Source organism: Asterias amurensis, chromosome 9 (genome assembly GCF_032118995.1).
Source record: "Asterias amurensis chromosome 9, ASM3211899v1".
Taxonomy (NCBI): Eukaryota; Metazoa; Echinodermata; class Asteroidea; order Forcipulatida; family Asteriidae; genus Asterias; species Asterias amurensis.
In genome coordinates this window covers 18,732,278-18,753,400 of record NC_092656.1, presented here as the reverse complement: position 1 = coordinate 18,753,400, position 21,123 = coordinate 18,732,278, and the positions used below count along the sequence as shown (strand labels likewise).

General features: G+C 38.9%; 1 protein-coding gene across 7 annotated transcripts in view; it reads right to left on the bottom strand.

Moving 5' to 3' along the window:
* LOC139941329 (rho guanine nucleotide exchange factor 28-like) overlaps window positions 1-21,123 on the bottom strand; it is a 127,031-nt gene that overhangs the window by 95,156 nt on the left and 10,752 nt on the right. For all 7 annotated transcript variants that reach the window (XM_071937765.1, XM_071937766.1, XM_071937769.1 and 4 more), the window contains exons 3-5: window positions 18,677-18,723; window positions 13,532-13,682; window positions 10,922-11,224 (exon numbers count right to left, since the gene is read on the bottom strand). In XM_071937765.1, coding sequence (XP_071793866.1) covers window positions 10,922-11,224; window positions 13,532-13,682; window positions 18,677-18,723 — 501 coding nt within the window. The remainder of the gene's footprint in view (window positions 1-10,921; window positions 11,225-13,531; window positions 13,683-18,676; window positions 18,724-21,123) is intronic.

Sequence of the window (21,123 nt, the reverse complement as noted above, 5' to 3'; positions counted from 1 at the left end):
TACGGCAGGCTAATGAGGGCCATTGCGAGGGCAAGGACATTTTTTATTGTGCAAAAAGGCACTTCCATGAACTTTTGAAGGGGCACCAAGACCTAAGATCAGGGCAACAGCGGACATGGCCTCCCATGGATTCCGTTAAAGTCAAGGCCTGCTACGGTATCTAGCTTGTTTGAGAATTGCCAGGAGAACAGTTCCAATTTGAACCTGAGAGCTTTGCAGTACTGTTAGTGTTATCAATCATCCAGTAAATTCCATCTAAAGTACTGCCAACTTGACAAATTAATGATTAAAATGTGACGCTAACCAGTGACCAATTACACAAAACCTGTAAGCAGATCATTTCCTGCTTACAGAGTGGCACTTAACACAGTAACTATGTCATAAACAATGCTTACTATAACTTTTATAAGCTAAAGCAAAAGGGATGCTAGCTTACCGGCAGTTCTAGTAAGCAGACAAGTGGAGGATCACTGCATCTAAATCGTGCTATATCAAATCATAGAAGCATTACAAATCTGCTTACACACAATTATCTGCTAACCATGTATTATGGTAAACACACACAGCTTTATGAAATTGACCCCAGCTGTGAAAAGTGCCAGTCCATCTGTTTACAAAGTGTCAAGTACAACACAAGTCTTATTAAAATATTACTGTATCAGGGATGCACTTTTGGGATATCATTTCATAGCAAGTCATCACTGAATCTACAGTAACTCCAAACATACTTTTCTTAAAACACAGAACTTTGGTGTGGGAGTTCATTCATTATTTCATGAAAATGGTGATGAAATGTAAACTGTTATGTTTGGGCTTCAAGGGTAAAACATTTTACTTTGAAACCTTAACAAGGTTTACAACAAGCGAATCCAAAGCAATACTTGCATAATCAGTGGCAAACAAAAATACATGTTTATGTACTGTACTTCTTCTTGAGTCCAGCCAAAGACACTAGTACAAAGTAGGCAAGCAGCTCCAGATATCTGCAATTTTGACCACTTGAGGGTGCTTCTACAGTAATTATCACAGTTGTATCTTATTTTGACTGCCGTGTACACTCGTATCAGTGGCCAAATAAATAATAATAGTAATAACAACGGTGAACCAACCAAGCCTCAAAACAAGTGCTCCGGTCTACCATTCACACCTCTCGGATCGGCAATTCGCACATTGCTCCTCTGATGTAATCAGCGTCATCGATATAACCCCACAACGCAAAGGATGGACGTACCGGTACTTGACATGTCAAAGCACTCTTACCCTTCGTGTAGGGAGGAATTTTAAAATTACCTGATATTAGACAGGTGTTTGGTAGGATGAAGATGCATTCTCACTCTCAGGGAATCTTTACAGTATAACCAACTACATTGTGTATTTTAAAGGCAGTGGACACTATTGGTAATTACTCAAAATATTTATTAGCATAAAACCTTTCTTGGTAACGAGTAATGGGGAGAGGTTGATGGTATAAAACATTGTGAGAAATGGCTCCCTCTGAAGTGCCATAGTTTTCGAGAAAGAATTACCTTTCCACGAATTTGATTTCGAGACCTCAGGTTTAGAACTTGAGGTCTCAAAATCAACCATCTAAACGCACACAACTTCGTGACAAGGGTGGTTTTTTCTTTCATTATTATCTCGCAAGTTCGATGATACACCAACTGTGAAAGCTAGTCTTTGACAATTACCAATAGTGTCCACTGCCTTTAAGGTTGAATAAGCAATATTCATGCTTGAATGATCCGACAATCCTCTCTCATTTTTTTAAAAATAATATAGAAATATCAAAAATTAAAATATAAATAAAAAAATTACAAAAATTATATTTTTTTATGACAAATCCAAGAGCAAAATTAAGCACTTAAAACTGGATGATTTTTTTTTCTTTCTTTCTTTCTTTTTTTCTTTCTTTCTTTATGAGAAATCTTCTAAACTCAATTGCGTCAAACCTTCCCTTTAAACTCACTTGGACTAACAAAAGGTGCAAACTGTTAATGTGACACTACCCCACACTTCAGTCTCTCTATTTCACGAGGACAAATGCCAAAAAAAATCCGCCGGTTCTCTTTCGCAGCATCGTTGGCTTTTTTTTTTCTCCTTTCCTTCACTGCTCAGGCGAATCAATAAAATCACTTAACTGATACGTGCCACGGCATGACTGCCTGGCATGAGGGGGTGTCGGACAACAGCCAAAGAGTAAACCTGCATTTAATTCCACAACGCTGCCCAACCAGAGCTCGATGCAAATGCAATTTTCTCTAAAACGTGAAAGTGACGGATTGACGCTATTTATAAAATGGATGAGAGTTACAGGACAGTGTATCCTGACAAAATAACTCAATACTGTAAATAGCAATTTGAAGAGTTGAATGCCAGGAATCAAGAAAGGAGGGTGTGTTCATTTGTCGACATGACGACTTCCAAACAATAGCTCGTGGAACTGTGATATGAATCCCTCTAGGGGTTTGCACTTTATGATCTCTGCAAAGCGGATCCAATCGAAGCTATTTCTCTCTCTCTTACACACTTCACATTCTCAGACTTGAAAGGAAACACAACCCAGACTGTCTGCAAGATGGAAGAAGCATCATCAACGAGGGACTCATTATTCGTCAAGGTATTTGCCGCCAGCAAGCCAAACTCTTCCAGTAAAAAATCTTCTCAACCTTTCCCCCAAAATAGCCATCCAAAGTGAAACTCCAACTGTCATCTTGAAAATATTTCCTAGGGCAAGGAGTAAAATGATCCAAGTTGATTTTGGTCGAGGTTCAAGGGCATCGCGATTGTGATTTTAAATTGATGGGCTGGAGGTGGGGGGGACTATTATTAGAAAACCAGCTACAAGAAATCGAGATCTGACACACACCTGTCCTTCTATAAAACTCATTCAGTCACAGACGCTCAAATCTTTTTCAACGATGGAATAAAGGAATGAAAAATCTTCACTTCATCCTGCAAATTGAAGTCTGTATACAGTACTGTAAACACAGACTGGAGGGTTATGTCATGAAATTACCTTACCTCAAATTTTTGCTGAAAATCTTTGTAGTCTCATTGCTATTGGGGTCATCACTGCTAGATTTGACCTTGTGACAGTCACAAACTTCAGTTTTATAAAAATTAATAGACGTGAAAAATGACTAGACCACTGCTGGGTTTCTAAGAATGCTCTACCAGTAGACAAGGCCATTGACTCCCATGAGCCTGTCATAAACCCACCATGGTGGGTATGCCATGTTCTCTACTATTATTACAGATTATCACAATGACAGCCAGGGCAGACACAGGTCAAACTATGAATAATGAAAGGCTTTTTTCTATTATTTCTGCAGGATTATTATTTTTTTCTTTTTTTCCCTTGGTTGTAATGGATGGGATTTGCTCAGTGTGGTTAAAGGATCAAGTACAGGTTATTATTATCACAGCATGGTGCGCTGGATTCCATTTGGTCAGGATGGTGAAGATTTAGTCAGTCAGTAAGTGTTTTATATTTTGTTTGATTTTTACTTGATGAGAACTACGTCACAGTCCAGAATGAGGAAGAACAAATTTCAATTGGCTGATGATAGCTCTATTAGGTGAATGTGGCGTGTACTTCGGGTTATGTCACCAAGGTACCTCTACTCTCTTTAAATTTGGCTTTTTTAGAGACTCATTTTCCCGCGCCGGGTTAAAAGTAGTAAATTAGCAGGGAACCAGTCACAAACACTACACACATACAGTGTATTTTGGCTGGTAACCTGTTTCTGCGTAGGCAACATTTGTGCTACCGCATTTTAAAATCATCTATTTAAATGAAGAAATGGGGCCTCACAGAGATTGTTTGTAAGACTGGAATTTTTATTTGGCAAGTTCAGGGCTAGTAGAATAGACATGGGGGCCAGGCCAGCCCAGTAGTTCTCAATGGTGGTCTTATGTACACATAATATGGGTGAGGGTCACTGTGAGGACATGGTACATGTACATTATAGGGTCTAACATGGTCTAACCAGTCACAGCACAGGGCAGTGTAATTTATGATCATGTACAAAATATAGTATCCAAATCTGTACTGTCAACATGGAATGGGGATTTACTTGTAATCTTAAATCATACAGGATACGTTTCACCTACAAATCAATCTGGGTGAAAGTTTGACGGCTATACAGAATGAACACAATTTTCCTGGAAACCGCTTCGGTGAACTGAAAAACTTCTACTTTTGCAAAACAAAGGAGTAAATCAAGTACAGGTTTGAAAACAAGCAATGAATTTTCTCTTAAAGAGTGCATGCCCTTAAAAGATGTTGAGTAAGAACTTTTTTTCAAAAACATTTCAAAATGTTAAGATACTTTCATCAGAGGCAAAAAGCTAGTAGTGACTGATTTCCCTTGCAAGGCAAAGTGCAATGCAATTTGTTGCTACTTAAAAATAATCATTTACTCCTCAATGTCTAAATATTTTGCGATTCACAATTGCTGGATGAAGTCATTTCCTTGCTCAGAATTTTTTTTCGATGACAGAGACCATTTGAAACAGGGAAGGGCGTTACAAAACTAATCGTCATAATTTTTATTTGATTTGTTCACAATCCACAGCAAAAACAAAACTTTGGAATGGGTGACAGCAGTGTTGTTAACAAGTCCTGTATAGTGCATGAACCATTTCCAAAGAAATATTACCAGCTTTTTCTGTGAAATATACAGGAAGTCTGTTAGAATTGCCACTTCCCTGTTTTACATTGTGTCAAACGAAAAGCTTTATGTATGACCTATTTTTTTAAAGTTATTAACCATGCATGAATAGAAAAAAAAAATCGGAAAAAAAATCCAATTGTTTTAAACAATAGTATTCAAAACTTGTATCACATGTGTCATAAACTTGTACAGTTTGTTTATTTACATAGTTTTATCGTCCAATCAAAAATCTTTATATTGATGTTATATAAAACAATCAATGAATGTTTCACATTCGTGCAATGGAGAAAATCTTTTCATTCAATGAAAGATGGAATGTTCTGTTAAACTCTGTTTCAAAATTCTGTTAGTGTCACCTCTTGAACGGAAACATATCAACTCCATGAACATATTCTCACGACTGCACTCAAAAAACATTTTCCATTTGTGTACTGTCTAATACAGGCCTTGAACTTGGTTCTTGAAGGGCTACAGTAATTTTCCTCTGGTAATACATTGTAATAATAATAATAATATTAATAATAATGACATTTGTAAAGCGCCTCATGCGAAAAGCCTCTAAGCGCATAACGAGAACAATAAAATATACAATGAGAGAAAAATACAATTACAAGTATAAGCAGATTACAAATAAGCAGCTTCAAACAAACAAGTTTTTAACAGAGACTTAAAACATGGTTAAGAAGTTGCCTGGCGAATACGCACAGGACTATACCAAAGAAACGGTGCGGCATATAAAAATGATCTGTGGCCATAACAAAAATTATTAAGGGGCACTCTATGAACAAAATGTAAACTTGTATTAAAGGCAGTGGACACTATTGGTAATAACTCAAAATAATTATCATCATAAAACCTTTCTTGATTACAAGTAATGGGGAGAGGTTGATGGTATAAAACATTGTGAGAAACAGCTCCCTCTGAAGTGATGTAGTTTTCGAGAAAGAAGTAATTTTCCACGAATTTGATTTCGAGACCTCAAGTTTAGAATTTGAGGTCTCGAAATCAAGCATCAGAAAGCACACAACTTCGTGTGACAAGGGTGTTTTTTCTTTCATCATTATCTCGCAACTTCGACGACCGATTGAGCTCAAATTTTCACAGGTTTGTTATTTTATGCATATGTTGAGATACACAAACTGTGAAGACTAGTCTTTGACAATTACCAATAGTGTCCACTGTCTTTAAACTTTGCAAAAGGCAAAAGCACAGGGCAGAACAGTAGAGGGTGGGTGCCGTGGGTTATTTGAAAGCATGGTCTAATAGTTACACTGTACTTGTGTTTTTAATCATACAAGATGTAACTAGTAAAAAGTATGCAAAGTACGTCCAGCGGTTATACAGGAGTGACACAAGCCAAACCTGATCAAATCAAGACTAAACCCTGATAATCCTTAAATATAAACAAAGGATTAAGTCCTTCATCTCTATTCCCCTATTGGTGAAAGTTCATTCCTCTGTAGTATCGGTGTTTCTTAATTAAATCTCGGGGGTGAAATTTCACTCTCTGCAGAGAACAATTACACAGTTTTAGGTTAAGACCATGTACTTAATACTGTAGGCAATGAATCAGCGCTTACTTCCAGGAAGCAGTGAATTCCACACTTATACGTCAAGCGTATTTCACAAGTTAGCAGGGAATTTTTGCTTACAAGTGCAGGTGCATGCTTACACAGCTAGCACAGCACTTGCCATGTAAGTGAACAGTGATGGTTGCAAGCACAACATTTGGTAAGCAGAGCCATGCTATTATAAGCTACTCTAAAAGTTTGCTTGAAGATTGTAGGGCAATCTCGGTGGTCTAGTTGGTATGACACTGCTCTAGAATTGCAAAGGTCGTGGGTTCGAATCCCACCCGAGTAAAATGCCTGTGATTTTTTCACAGGACTCGGGTAAGTACCGAGTATACAGCGCTACACACATCGGTGTACATGTATATGGGTAAAAACCAAAAAATTAATATGAAGATAAATTACCAATCACACCTGTGCTGATTGTTTACGAACAAATACATGTAGCATTTCTGGGGCCCAATCCAACTCCACCAGACAAAAAAGTGTTGTATTTTTCCGCATTCCACTCACGCTTGTGTGATAACTTTTAAGTGTACATGTACATGTTTATAAAAGTACATCAATACTGATTTGCGGCCACATAAAAAAAAAAATCACTGATTTGAGCCACAATGTTCATGTTCATGAATGCTATTGTGTGCTACATCACTCAATCACTGTCATCATCCTACCTCAAAATGACAAAACATTTATCAACAGTTGAATTGAAATATTTATACTAAAAACACAATGCTTACAGTAGTTACTGCTGAATGCGCCATGATTTAGAGCAAATTATCGGTTCCCAATTTTGAGTTGCCATAAATCAACAGTAACCATGGAAACTAGTAACCCTGATTCAGGGATGGGCAACTCCCAAATCATTCCTAAATCTAGGTATTCAAGTATCAAGAATTTGAAAAAGGAGACCCCTATTCAGCGTCAACTGGAAGTACAATGCAATTTTGATACGCAGTCATCTGGCATCCCACCTGCCAAACACCGATCAAAAGAAACGCATGATGGGTTTTTTGTTCACATGAATTACGAGGAGGCTCCACAATGGCTAACCCTGGGAGCCTGTGTAGACACAATGGGATCCCAGTCACATAAGGGTACATGTGACACCTCGAGCGGCATCAACCCAGCATTAATGTACAGGCCTTGAATTAACCCACATCACCCCCACCGCAATTGCCGCGGTGCCCTGTGCTTTTGTGTGCTGCCCTTTGCAATGTAAAATTTACATTGTCCTCATAGAAGTGCCCCCGAAAAGAGGTAAATTACCGCACCTGTTCCCAGGGGGAATTTCAAGACCTGTATAGATACTGTAAAGTGTGAACAAATAATACTCACCTTGTGAAGTTGATCTGCATTAGAGGCTAAGGGTTACATGTATGACTGTAACTAAGTGTGTTGCTAAGGGATGTTCTACACTTTAACACATGATGACGTGGCAATCCCGCCAGAGCTGTAGCCACTAATTCTAAGGGTACGGCTTTGACTGTAACTACATGTAAGTGTGTTGCTAAGGATGTCCTATACTTTAACACATGATGACGTGGCAAACCAGCCAGAGCTGTAGCCACTAATTCTAAGGGTACGGCTTTGACTGTAACTAAGTGTGTTGCTAAGGATGTTCTACACTTTAACACATGATGACGTGGCAATCCCGCCAGAGCTGTAGCCACTAATTCTAAGGGTACGGCTTTGACTGTAACTAAGTGTGTTGCTAAGGATGTCCTATACTTTAACACATGATGACGTGGCAAACCAGCCAGAGCTGTAGCCACTAATTCTAAGGGTACGGCTATGACTGTAACTGAGTGTGTTGCTAAGAATGTCCTACATATACTTTAACACATGATGACGTGGCAAACCAGCCAGAGCTGTAGCCACTAATTCTAAGGGTATGGCTATGACTGTAACTAAGTGTGTTGCTAAGGGATGTTCTATACTAAAGCGCATGACGAGATGACAATCCATTTGTAGCCAGAGCCGCACATTCCGACATTACCTTAATTAGTCACCATCAATTTGAGACTATCCAGACTACCCTGGCTATCACACAATATCAAATAACAAGAAGCCAAGTCTTTCTACGTGGCCCAACTTTGTCTAACAGTTCTTTATGTTTGCAAGTCGGTCACGACGGGGAGCGCAAATCACATAAATGTCAGCCAATTTAAAGAATTTCCAGTCATGGGATGCATAAACATAGTGTAGCGTTTGACATGCCTTGATCATGTGGATCTGTGGTAATGAGTCAGGATGCAGTGACCTACATCTAGAGGCAGACAACGCTCAAGGCCAATGGATGCAGAGAGGGCTGACAACGTGAGGCAGAATATAACAACTGGAAATAAGACTAGGCTGTGGGGAACAGTTGCTTTATAAAACCTGATCCCAATTTCAAAGAGCTGCTATAACTTAAGCAGAAAAAATTTGCAAAGCACAAACCAATCGTGTTTACAAGAAATACCTAAGCAGCCATTTACAGGCTTACCGACTATTTTCAGGCTACATGTATTTTTGGTGAGCTTACAATTCAACAATGTTAATGTGTTCAGAGATACTTTCTGTAGGTTCTCGGCTTGATTTCATCGTGATGTAAATCACTCTTACAAATGTATAACTGCTAAGCAAAGTGTAATATCACAATACATATCACTATGGTTATACTGACAACTCATCATTTTAAAATGAATCTTGAAGCTTTGAGAAATCAAGAAAACCCAGCCATGGGGCAACAAGGCCATTGCGTACATGTATTTCCAGGTGTGCTCATCTACAGGAAACAGGATGAGAAGGCAGGTCCAAAAAATGCATTTATTCTGATTCCTTGGTCTTTCTAAAAACCTCAATGATGTTTCGGAATAAAGGCATATACTGTACATGTTAGTACCAATATTTAAATCATCTCACATCTTCAGAAATTCTCCCATACCCCAAAAAACAAAATATTGACAACTCATTGATCCGATCTTTCTTATGAAAAAACAACAACCATCTTAAGATTTGTCAACTTTCTAAGGAGTCTCCTAAAGAGAAACACCTAAGATCCCGAAATGGTATCAAACCATGCAGTAAGAAATATCTTAAGATTGAAATCATCTCACATCTTGAGAAATTCTCCCATCCCAATAACCAAAAGTTAAAAATTACAACTCAATTATGGGATCTTTCTGAACAACCATCTTAAGATTGACCAAATTTCTAAGGAGTCTCCTACACAGACACACCCAAGATCCCTGCATCCCACGCTGGTCTCAAGCAGCTTAAAAACATCTCAGGTCGTTCTCTCCCAATAGCACCAAGAAGGAGCAACTTGACACTTCACCAGGTGATAATAAACCAAACAGGCCTCCTTTGACCTCTTTAGGCCTACACACAGTGGCTCTTGTGTAATGCACAGCGTTTGACACATTGCCATGAATTACTTGGATACAGATTAAGTGGGCGGTAATTGGATCTAAACATGTTGGATACAATCAAATGATATTCATGTTTCTTCCGATTAAAGAGTAACAGGCATGTGCAGAATTCGTATTTATATAGAGAGAAAAGTTGACTTTTTTTCAATCTGAAACTCATGGATTATAAAGTTCATATCAGTCCCAATCCTCTATAGAAGTATCAGTTGGCTACTTCAATTATTAAGTTCAGAACTCTCTACGTGATTAATGTAAATGAAATAATAAACGATTTTTGGGGTTTAACAAAGAATTGACTAAAATGGGATTTGAACCAACGCCCTCCGGATTAACGTGCCGGCCCTCTAACAACTGAACTATCTAGCCCTAATATTGGCGGTGTCCCTATTTTGTCATATCTTTGTTCGGGGGTGCCAGTCAGAAGCCACAAGAAAAACTTTATTTATTATTAAGATTGGCGTTGAACAAAGACAAATTTACTGCAGCGTGATTACATCCAACATACTACGGATTACCTAGCCGGCGCTCTACCAACTGAGCAACCAGCTTGTTAATCCGCAGGTCAGTGTTTCAAATCTCCCTCTACTCAAGTTTTCTTCAGTCAACTAAAAAAAATTAATGTGATTGTAGTTGCAGGGAAAGAAACTTTGTACAATGGTGAATGTTTTTCTCCCAAAGACCATACTTCTAAAACACTATATTTTTTTTAATAAATTGTAATTCTTAATGAATAATAAATTTAGTTCCAACCCCGTTTATATAATGTCATCCAAACTAGAGAGGGATCATATTGTCGTAAACTACGGAAATATGACCCACATATTTCTATTTTGATTCACAGTAGAAAATTAATAACGTTGTAATAACAATAATAAATAATGAGTTCCTGAAATATTATATTTTGCTATCCTTGGTCTTAAAACATCAGCATATTAATTTGTATTTTCATCCAACCCCACGAGGAAACTTGTATTAATTTATTAATTTGTAGAGAACACATCCACTTTGAAATAAACAGCTTCTAACACATTTAAAATGATTGGAGGGGTTCAGGATGAGAGTGGGGGTGGGGGTCGGGTTTCAGGTGAAGGTTTGGGGGCGGGGTTTCAGTTGAAGGTGAGGTTGGTATCGAGTGGGTCAGTATCGGAGGGGTCCTGGATGAGTATGTGGGTTTGGGTTGGGATGGAGGTTGGGGTCGGGTTTCAGGCATGAGCAGGGGTGGGGAGGGTAGGGGTCTCAGATGTCAGTCATCACTTACCTTGCTCCAGTCTGGATGTATCCTCCACCAGTCGCCAGCTCGGTGACAACTCAAGATGCTCAAAGGCTGTGGTGAGTCGCTCATCCAGCGTGGACATGTCCTCTGTCCACAAGTTGAACCTTTCCGACTTGATGGAGGACGGGTTCTCCAGGGCAGTAATATCAGACACACTGGAGGCCAGGAACTGGGCCAAGTAGTAGGTGGAATCTTGAACAAAGTTCAGGGTGCCTTCTGAGATGAGGTGTGGGTTACCACCTTCGGAGGCATACACAGAGAGGTGGACAGACTCAAAGCTGTTGTGGCCTGCAAGACAAACACGAGGGAGGTAGTGGTAGAACTTAAAGACTAATTATCAATTAAAAAACTGCATGAGCTTTCATAGCAAAAACTACTTCATCAGATGAAATGAAGGAGGCATGCCAAGTAGAATTATACAAGAAAGTAACAGGTGAAGGAATCCAGTCACAAAAGATGGAGTTGGTGACTAAAGATTTATAGTAAGACCCAACTTAGACTTAATACAACTATATGATTTGTGTGTTGTTTGTTACTTGTTACTTAATTCTTGACATAAACTTCCTCAATAAAGACACAATTTTGTGCAAAGAGGGAATAAAATGAAGTCTACATTTGGGGAAGTTCCCTTTGAATACTTCATAGACATCAATTGTTGATTTTGTATTACATTTGAGCCTTTCATTGTTGTCTTTGTCAAGCCCTTGTGCGTGTGACATCATGGGTGCGTGCAGTCTGCAGTCACTGTGGTAATGCATTATGGGTATTTTATAAGAGCGCCAACTGACAAACTGAGCTGACTCCCACAACCACAAGGCAACTTTAATAGTTACGTCCGTACGCAAGCGTTATGTCCAAGCTTTACATTTACTCAAACGCAAACCGACTGTACTACTGCAGGCTGGCGGCCTGGTTGGCTGATGTAATGATCGTGCGACAGCTAGTGATGAAACGATTGTCTGATATACGGGTAGTTTGAGGAAAGTTTACGTCGTTAGTGGCAAGTGCTGTTTCCACTAGAAACCCAGATGAAAAATACAGCTAGTCAGCCACAAAAACATTCATCTTTACTGTATGATAAAACATTTTTCTAACACAAATTTTAGGTGTGGTTAAAAACTAATTTAAAAGCGCACATCCAGTTGGAGTTGTAGTTTGTGTTTGAATGCGGTCAGGAAAACACAAGCATTCTTCCTGCTTCATAAACCAAATGACAACATTGGAAATGACGTCCAGGGAAAAAGCAGTAACGGACATAAACACTGCTACCCACAAAAGACATGCCCTCAATGGAACGGTTTTCAGTGCTGCTAGCGCCAACAAAAACAATACAATTTCCTATATTTAGCAGCGAGTATGACAAGGCATCATCTGCCACAAGCATTAGATGCAACAGACATGGCAACCTGGCTGACAATCAGCCGTACATGTAGCTCTCATACCCAAGAGGGGCACGCTGGGCGATGATCGTTCTTCCCTATCCAACCCCTCAAGTAACGTAAGTGTAAGACCATTCCAGGTATTGCTCCCGCCCACTCAGATTCAAGACACCCTGTCTCCTCGATGTTCATGATCCAAGTTAAACTCCAAGGAACTTCAATGTTGCCCCCTCACTCTGCCGCCCACACACAGAATCTCATACTCCCAAGGTGTTATGCCCTCATGGTGTAATGCCCTCATGGTCTCTGAACATGGACTGCATCACAACAGAAAAGCAGACAGTGTGGCCTTCTAGATTTTAAAGGAACACGTTGCCTTGGATCAGACGAGTTGGTCAAAACAAAAGCGTTTGTAACCGTTTTTTATAAAATGCATATGGTTGGAAAGATGTTTTAAAAGTAGAATACAATGATCCACACAAGTTTGCCTCAAAGGTTTTCCTTCTACTGTGCGAACTAACATGGTCGGCCATTTATGGGAGTCAAAATTTTGACCCCCATAAATGGCCGACGTGTTAGTCGACGAGGTAAAAGGAAAACCACGCAATTTCGAGGCATGTTTGTGTGGATCATTGTATTCTACTTTTACAACATCTTTCTACCCATATGCATTTTATAAAAAACGGTTACAAACGCTTTTCAAAGACCAACTCGACCGATCCAAGGCAACGTGTTCCTTTAAGTGAACATATTCTTCATACATGTACAGCTTTCAAGCAGGGCTACATTTCATAGAGCTGCTTAATCACAAAAAGTAGCTAAGTACAACATAATTATGCTTACCAAACCAGCCAAAATAACATTCAACAGGTAAAATCTGTGACTGGTATCCTGCCTAGTTTTGCTAAGCAGAAATCTGTTAAGCAATATTTGCTGTTTATTCAAAAAATGTCTTTTTCTTTTTAAGGGCAAACAAATCAGGAATAAGACTCAAGTGTATGTTGGAAAACATCATGCATGATCAATTCATAAAAGAAAATCATACAACCAAAAAAGCTTTGCCGCTAGGGAGACAACCACAATATCTGCTTAGCAGGCTTACTTAAAAATCAACATTACCATATTGACGCTGGTATACACTTTGTCTGTACTTAGCATCTTGGTGCGGCAAGCAGCTTTGTGATTCTAAGCGTGGATGACTACAGTACGGACTTACCTGGAATGATAGCTTGAATGGTATGGTAGTCCAGTCGACGAGCCAGCGTTACGTGTCGTGACTTGGACCCCTGAAACACTAGAAATATCTCGGCATCCAGGCCGGGGAGGTCACTCGTCTCGGAAAATACAACCACGATCTGACCACCACCCTGGGATTAAACAAAATTTAAGGATCAAAGAATTTGAAATTAAGAAGTACATTCAGCAATTTATGTAAATCAAAGTTTAAAATTTCAACCCAGTCAAAAAGTCTTCTTTAGTGAAAAACTAAATGGAAATATATTTAACTTGGGTTATTAATCTTAAAAAAGATTTTGACAAAACAGGGAGACTACCAACATAGCTTAGTTGGTCAGGTCAGCATCAACACATGAGGTGCAGGCTCAAATCTAGTTAATTTGTCCGCGTTCACCCGAAAATGAATTTTTAAGAGTTAACACCACATTGATACAACTCAATTCTCACTTTTCAAGCAATTTAAAGGCTAATAAAAAACTCCAAGTTTCTTTAAGACATGTTCCTGGACAGTACATTGTATTTAATAGGCCAATTAGGAACTTCAAAATTTCAGGCATTTAGAGAAAACACAGTCTCCATGGATCCATAACACAGCGTGTCTAGACAGAGACAAGAACGGCCACTTGTAAATAAAAGATAAATATCTCGGACATACTTTGGGGAAGAGTTGACTCGTGTACTCATTTCAACCGGATCTTGTTTTAAAGGCGAAGTATAAAAATTTGTTTTTTTTGTTTTGTTTACACTCCACTGAAAAACTAAATTTGAAGTCTATGTAAACTAAAGAAATGAGTTTTCAAACCCTATCAGAAACATATTCCAGATCGGGAATTCCGTGGAGGCCACAGAGACCATGGCATCAGTTGCCCTGGGCCTGGCCTTGGTGCCCTTTCAAAGGAATTCCCATGAAGTGCCCTTTCCAAAAAAAGTAAAATGGCCTTGGCCACTCAAAGATGAAAGTTCAGGTTAAAACAAAACAACTAAATATAAATCTTGATTCAAGATGAGAAAGTATATAATCAAAGCCCAATTTACTTGTCAACAACACAAATTCTTTACATATGACTTCAAGATCAATATCATCAAGTTAGCATGCCACACAATTTCTCCTTGAAATAGCGTACATATGTCATGCCCCCAAAATACACCAGCGTGTTAATTATCAGATGCACATGTGTCCTCTCATTCCCTGTTCAAACTCTAAGATCTTCTTGCAGTACGTTTCTTTTCTTTCAGGAAGGGGGGGGGGGCTGCTGGAAAGGCCAGGGACTCTAAATGTCACACCTGTATAAATCTTGACAGGTGCCATGATTTGTCAACAGCTCAAAAAGTGTACTGTGTCCTTTGCAAATATCAAACATGACAGCTACATGTATGAAGAACTGCTAGAATAAAATACCCGATTTGGTTCACTGACCACATGAAGCTGGCTTAAAAACATCTGATCATTGGAGGATGTCAAAAACCAGAAATCACACTTTCAAAATGCCGAACCTGTGACGATTTAAGCTCAATCGGTCATCAGAGTTAAAGACCAGCTTGAACGAAAAGTCGTTAACTTTGCTGAATTCCACTTAAAATGTTTTCGATGAATAAGGAAATCAAGTCATATGATTATGAAGAGGTTTCAATTGTGTAAAAAAAACAATCATTTTGTATGCCCTTGTCCAGAGCTTTTCTGTGAGATTTGCGAAAAGCCCCGTTACGTAATCACTCTCAAAACGTCATTTATAAGTAGATAAAGCCGCTTTGTTGCAGCGTGGATGTATAACAAAGCAAACTCCCACAAATGACGTCAGCGGCATTGTCCTTTGACGCCCACTCTCAACGGCAGAAGTGTTTTTAGTTTTTAAAAAAACCTTTAGGTAGGGGCCTGATTTTTTACTCGATAATTACGAAAAGTTCAGAAGTGTACACATATCAAAATTACATTAAAATGGTGAACAAGTGCATTATAAACAAGTAAAAATACCATTTCTGTTGAAAACATTCTGCTCAGGTAGCTGTTTCAGGCCGAGTTATAGTCGGTCGCGCGGTGGTCGGGCGTCGGAAATCGCGACGCGCGATCATAAAAAGACAAGGTTTTTAGGCCTCAGTCTTAGGATTGCGCACAAGATTTACGTCGCGCGACCATCGCGCGACCGACTATAAACCGGCCTTTAGGGGGAAAGAGTGTAAGTGAGAGGAACAAACTTAACTAGTTTCAACCAATGGGTATCGGACTTGTGTGATAAAAACTAATTGTTTTACTTCTCTCCATAAGTATTTCAGGCAAAAACATTTCAGGAAAAGTTGTCCACAATAATTACCATTTTCATGCCATGTAAATTATTTGCAACCCTGTGTCTTGCGTGATTGACCATTTATAATTGTTTAATTTTACCAATGTTGTGTGTACCCTTTAAAAGCAGCTAGTGAACACTTTCAATCGGCTTTTTCTTGATGTTTGCCAATGCAATCATACTCCAGAGTACGAGCAGCAGATGTCTTTGGAAATGTTATTACCTCTCTGTTTATTTTTATCAATGCAACTGATCTCTCGTAATAATCCTTCAGCTGCTGGCTGCGTTGACCACGAGCAATGCTAATTTATATTAAAATGTATATTTTAAAATGGCAATTTTGTTCGTCTCCTCAGGAAGCTTACATGTACCATGGAATCCGGTCTGGAAACAGAATCAACATGACAAAGGTCATTCTGACATTTGTTAATTATGTACACATTTTGCAAAAAGAATTTACATGATTTGCTTGCATTTCTTGTTTTGGGCTTTGTAAATCTTTTGTAAAAAACCTTTGGTTTTTAATTTGTATTCCTTTCCATCTATTTATCAAAAATAGACAAGCCTGGTTAGGCTAACCTGTAAAAATTTGAAAATATAGTGACTGGATAAAAGTTGCGTCTCCCTTAAGGTGATCCCCTGGCTGCTGCTTCTCGGGTTGTGTCATACACTTTGGTGTGATCTCTGTACACACAGGAGCTTACAGTTACAAAGCTTCTGACCGACACCCTGAACAAAGATTGACTAGTCGGGAGACTGCCAACATAGGGCTAGATAGCTCAGTTTGTAGAGCATCGGTACACTAATCCAGAGGTCGTTGGTTCAAGTCCCGCACCAGTCAATTTTTCTTTGTTCAAACCCAATCTATTTCAAACTTACCCAGTCAGTTGTCCTTGTACTTAAATTACTGGATAAAAGTATTATTAAATAATATCAAATGACACCACTGCTTGTTCTTCCCATTATCTCGAGGACTCAATGTTGAGTACAGAACATACTTTAAAGGCAGTTGACACTATTGGTAAATACTCAAAATAATTATTAGCATAAAACCTTACTTGGTAACGAGTAATAGGGAGAGGTTGATAGTATAAAACATTGTGAGAAACGGCTCCCTCTGAAGTAATGCAGTTTTTGAGAAAGAAGTAATTTTCCACGAATTTGCTTTCGAGACCTCAGAATTAGATTTTGAGGTCTCGAAATCAAGCATCTGAAAGCAGACAACTTCGTGTGACAAGGGTGTTTTTTCTTTCAATATTTTCTCCCAACTACGACGACCAATTGACCTCAAATTTTCACAGGTTTGTTACTTTCTGCATATACACCTGTATGTTGAGATACACCAAGTGAGAAGACTGGTCTTTGACAATTACCAATAGTTTCCAGTGTCTTTAATGTATGCATTTTTGTGGGCAGCTGCGTCAAGACGTATGACACATTCATAGTGCACATTTAATGAATAAGTCATTAATACCATAAATGCTAATACCATCCTCCTTGTCACAGATACATAAATTACCACCCAGTTGTGACCTCGATTCCTGTACTTTAAGTCCGTTAGAGAAATCATCTGAATATTGATTGCAAATCGCCCTTTGCAGACCTGCTGCTTTGTTCTTTTAAGGGTGAGGCATTTTTTTGTCTCGCTAAATTAAAAGGGTACCTCTATAAAATGTTTTACACCCCTACAGAAACACTCCAAGGGCACCAAGGTAATCACCAGGGGGCAAGAAGGCAATTGCCTCTAGAATGCTCAGTATGCAAAGTGCCGGCATGGTAATCTGGGGGTTGTAGGTTCAAATCCCACTGCTTTCAAAAACAACTCTTTATTCAACCTCAACATTATTTCAAATGTAGCCAGTCAGTTTCCAACACCAATCCAACACCATGCTAACTGGTGAAACTTGCCAAGAAAAGAAAAAAAAAGATAAATTACACCCCAGTAAAAAAGACTTTTTATAAAATGGGTATTGACCAAGATTGATTTCAGTCAAATTTTAAAAACCAATTTTGGGGATTTGTGAAGATCGACCCTCAGAGTAAACACCTTTTGTTGTAAATCCCCGTCAATTTTTTTTTAAATCTGTCTAGGTGACCATTGACACGAGTATCTTCTTGTCAAGCTTTGTTGTCACTGTCATTGCTGTCAGGTTAGCTTTGTTGTCATTGTCATCCCTGTCAGGTGAACTCGTCAAAAAGATGACCAAAATTTAGACACATCAATACAAACTTGATTAACTGCGCTGGCTCTAGTTATACTTTAAAGCCTTGTGGCTTTGATTGAAATCGTAAATAACCCAAAACATTTTACGATTTAATTAAAATGGGGACTAAATGACAATAGCAACTACAAACCTTGGGAGGTTCCAATGATTTTGCAGCCGTCAATAACTAGAGTTAAAGGCAGTGGACACTATTGGTAATTACTCAAATTAATTCATAGCATAACAACTTACTTATTAACAGTTAATGGAGAGCTGTTGATAGTATAAAACATTATGAGAAAAAAATAACGTAGTTTTTGAGAAAGAAGTTATTTCTCACTAAAATATTTGAATTTGATTTTGAGACATCAGAATTAGATTTTGGCGTCACAAACTCAAGCATCTGAAAGCACAGAACTTTGTGCGACAAGGGTGTTTTTTTCTTCCACTATTCTCTCGCAGCTACAACGACCACTGAGTTTAAGGTTTGCTATTTTATGCACACATTGAGACTGGTCTTTGACAATTACCAAAGGTGTACAGTGCCTTTAAACCGTGTCTGAATTGAGTGGCTTTGACTTTGGCTGAAGCCATTGACTGTAGTGGCTTCTAGCCATAGCCGTAGTAAGCCATACTTACATAGATTGGTGATTCTTGAGGTGAGAAGGCCATGTGGCAGTTGTCCCCTGATGAAAAAGAAAGAAAGCGGACAACGAATTAACGTTTGAAAACTTAAATGAAGGGTAAGAAATTTGTATCACATCCTGAAACAGTGGAAATAACTTAAAGGGTTTTTACAATGTTTGATATGACAATGAAAATTTATGGCACTACAAATTTTCACATGTTAGTTTTATGGTCTACAACTACCGTATAAAAGGTTGAAATAAACAACGAGTTCCAATTAACAACCATACATTTGTATACAATCCCTTAATAACCTAAATGGATACAGAAATGTTGAGGATTTTTATGGTGGCAGGCCCAAAAGCTTCTCAATGCACAAGCTACGCATAAAAATAAATGTGCACATAGCAGCGTTTCACAAACATCAAAGCTTCAACGTTTATTTAGAGGAGAAAATAGTACCCAGTGTCAATGCACCATGATCATTTGATTGCCCTTTGTACTAACATTTAGCAGGGTTTCATTTCAACTGCGATTCATTTTGATTTAGCAAGGTGCCATGAAAGCACCTCGTGATACAATGTACAGTAAGGTTTAAAGGAACACGTTGCCTTGGATCGGACGAGTTGGTCAAAACAAAAGCGTTTGTAACCGTTTTTTATAAAATGCATATGGTTGGAAAGATGTTTTAAAAGTAGAATACAATGATCCACACAAGTTTGCCTCGAAATTGCGTGGTTTTCCTTCTACTGTGCGAACTAACATGGTCGGCCATTTATGGGAGTCAAAATTTTGACCCCCATAAATGGCCGACGTGTTAGTCGACGAGGTAAAAGGAAAACCACGCAATTTCGAGGCATGTTTGTGTGGATCATTGTATTCTACTTTTACAACATCTTTCTACCCATATGCATTTTATAAAAAACGGTTACAAACGCTTTTCAAAGACCAACTCGACCGATCCAAGGCAACGTGTTCCTTTAATCAGCCATCAGATGCAAATACTATGTAATCTCACTAAACCACATGTAATTATGTTGATTCTGAGAAAGACCTTGAGGTTTAAACTGAACTATTCAAACAGTTTTATCTCTAAAAAATATTATCACCAGACTGTACCAGAATCTGCAGCTGGACCCCCCGTAATAAAACCACAGGACACAAAGGTTGGTTTAAAAAACTCATTTAATGGTGCCCCAGTTTAGCACTACATTCCACGTTAATGTAGCGTAAATCCTGTGTCTCCGTGTTCAGACACAATGCAATGCCCCAGTAATGTAATGCATGCTGCAAGCAGGAATTGTGTTACTTGGTTGCTATAGTAACAGGTCACAAACGGGGTCACCAGCTAGGGAAAGAGTTTATCCAGCAACCAAGGCCATGGGTGAAATGACAATTGGTGGTCGGTTCTCTGTACCCACCACAAAGCCTGATCTGATTCAAATCTTCAATTACCAAGCCAGTGTTTCCATCCAATTTGGTTTAAGAACGAATCTCTCGATTGGATTAGTGACTTGTGGAAGTTACTTGGTTGTGGTGGAAACTATTTTGAGAAAATAATATTAGCTGAATGCAAACTACTAACCACCCAAAAGGACGTGTATGCAAACAGTAGTTAATGGCCTGATGTTCCATCCCTAGATTAGAAGTACTAGAAGTATCCGTTTATACAATATGTGTTATGTGTTTTTTTTACATACGTGTACAGTTACACAAAATGTCGTATGATTGTTAGAGCGGTAGGTTTGAAAGGTTAAGTGTCAGAAAAAGAAGCAAATAATAAACCGATAATAATGTGGAGGCGAGGGTGATAAGCAAACCATATTGTACAGATGTTGTTTATACAATGTAAAGTGATAGGTCATGCAGTAAGTACGTTTGCTCATCTCACTGCACCTGTGCTAAAAATTGTGCACAAGTCATTAAATGTTTGTCTCGGTGATAGCATTTACAGCTCTCCCGCGATACTGCGAGACTGTCTGGGAGGGCTGCTCTTGAGAGACCACTGCCCTAGCAAGGGTCTGCTGCCCCCCCCCACCCTTAACTAGGCTGTAGTCGCAAGAGCAGTAGTCTCACCCAGGCTGGCAGTCTCGCTTAAAACATCACCAGTGTCATGAGATTACTAGAGAGAGTCGGGTACGCAATTATTATCGACTTGTCCACAAGTCTACACCTGTGCACTAATGTACAGTACATTGTAACTCTTACATTAACACAGTATGATCCATGTATTCACTTTCAAAGACTGCACGTTGCAGTTACAATGATTTCCAATTGAATGTTGTCATTTGAGACGGTACGCCCTGGAAACCAGGCCACAGAATTTGACATCTTGTAACATGACGATGCTAGCCTTAGTAATATTCATGCTGGGTTTCTGTTTTTTTTCTTCTTCCTGGTTTTTTTCCCTTCCTGCAACGCCACCACACACTTGCTGCTATCACAGAGTAGTAGTTCTA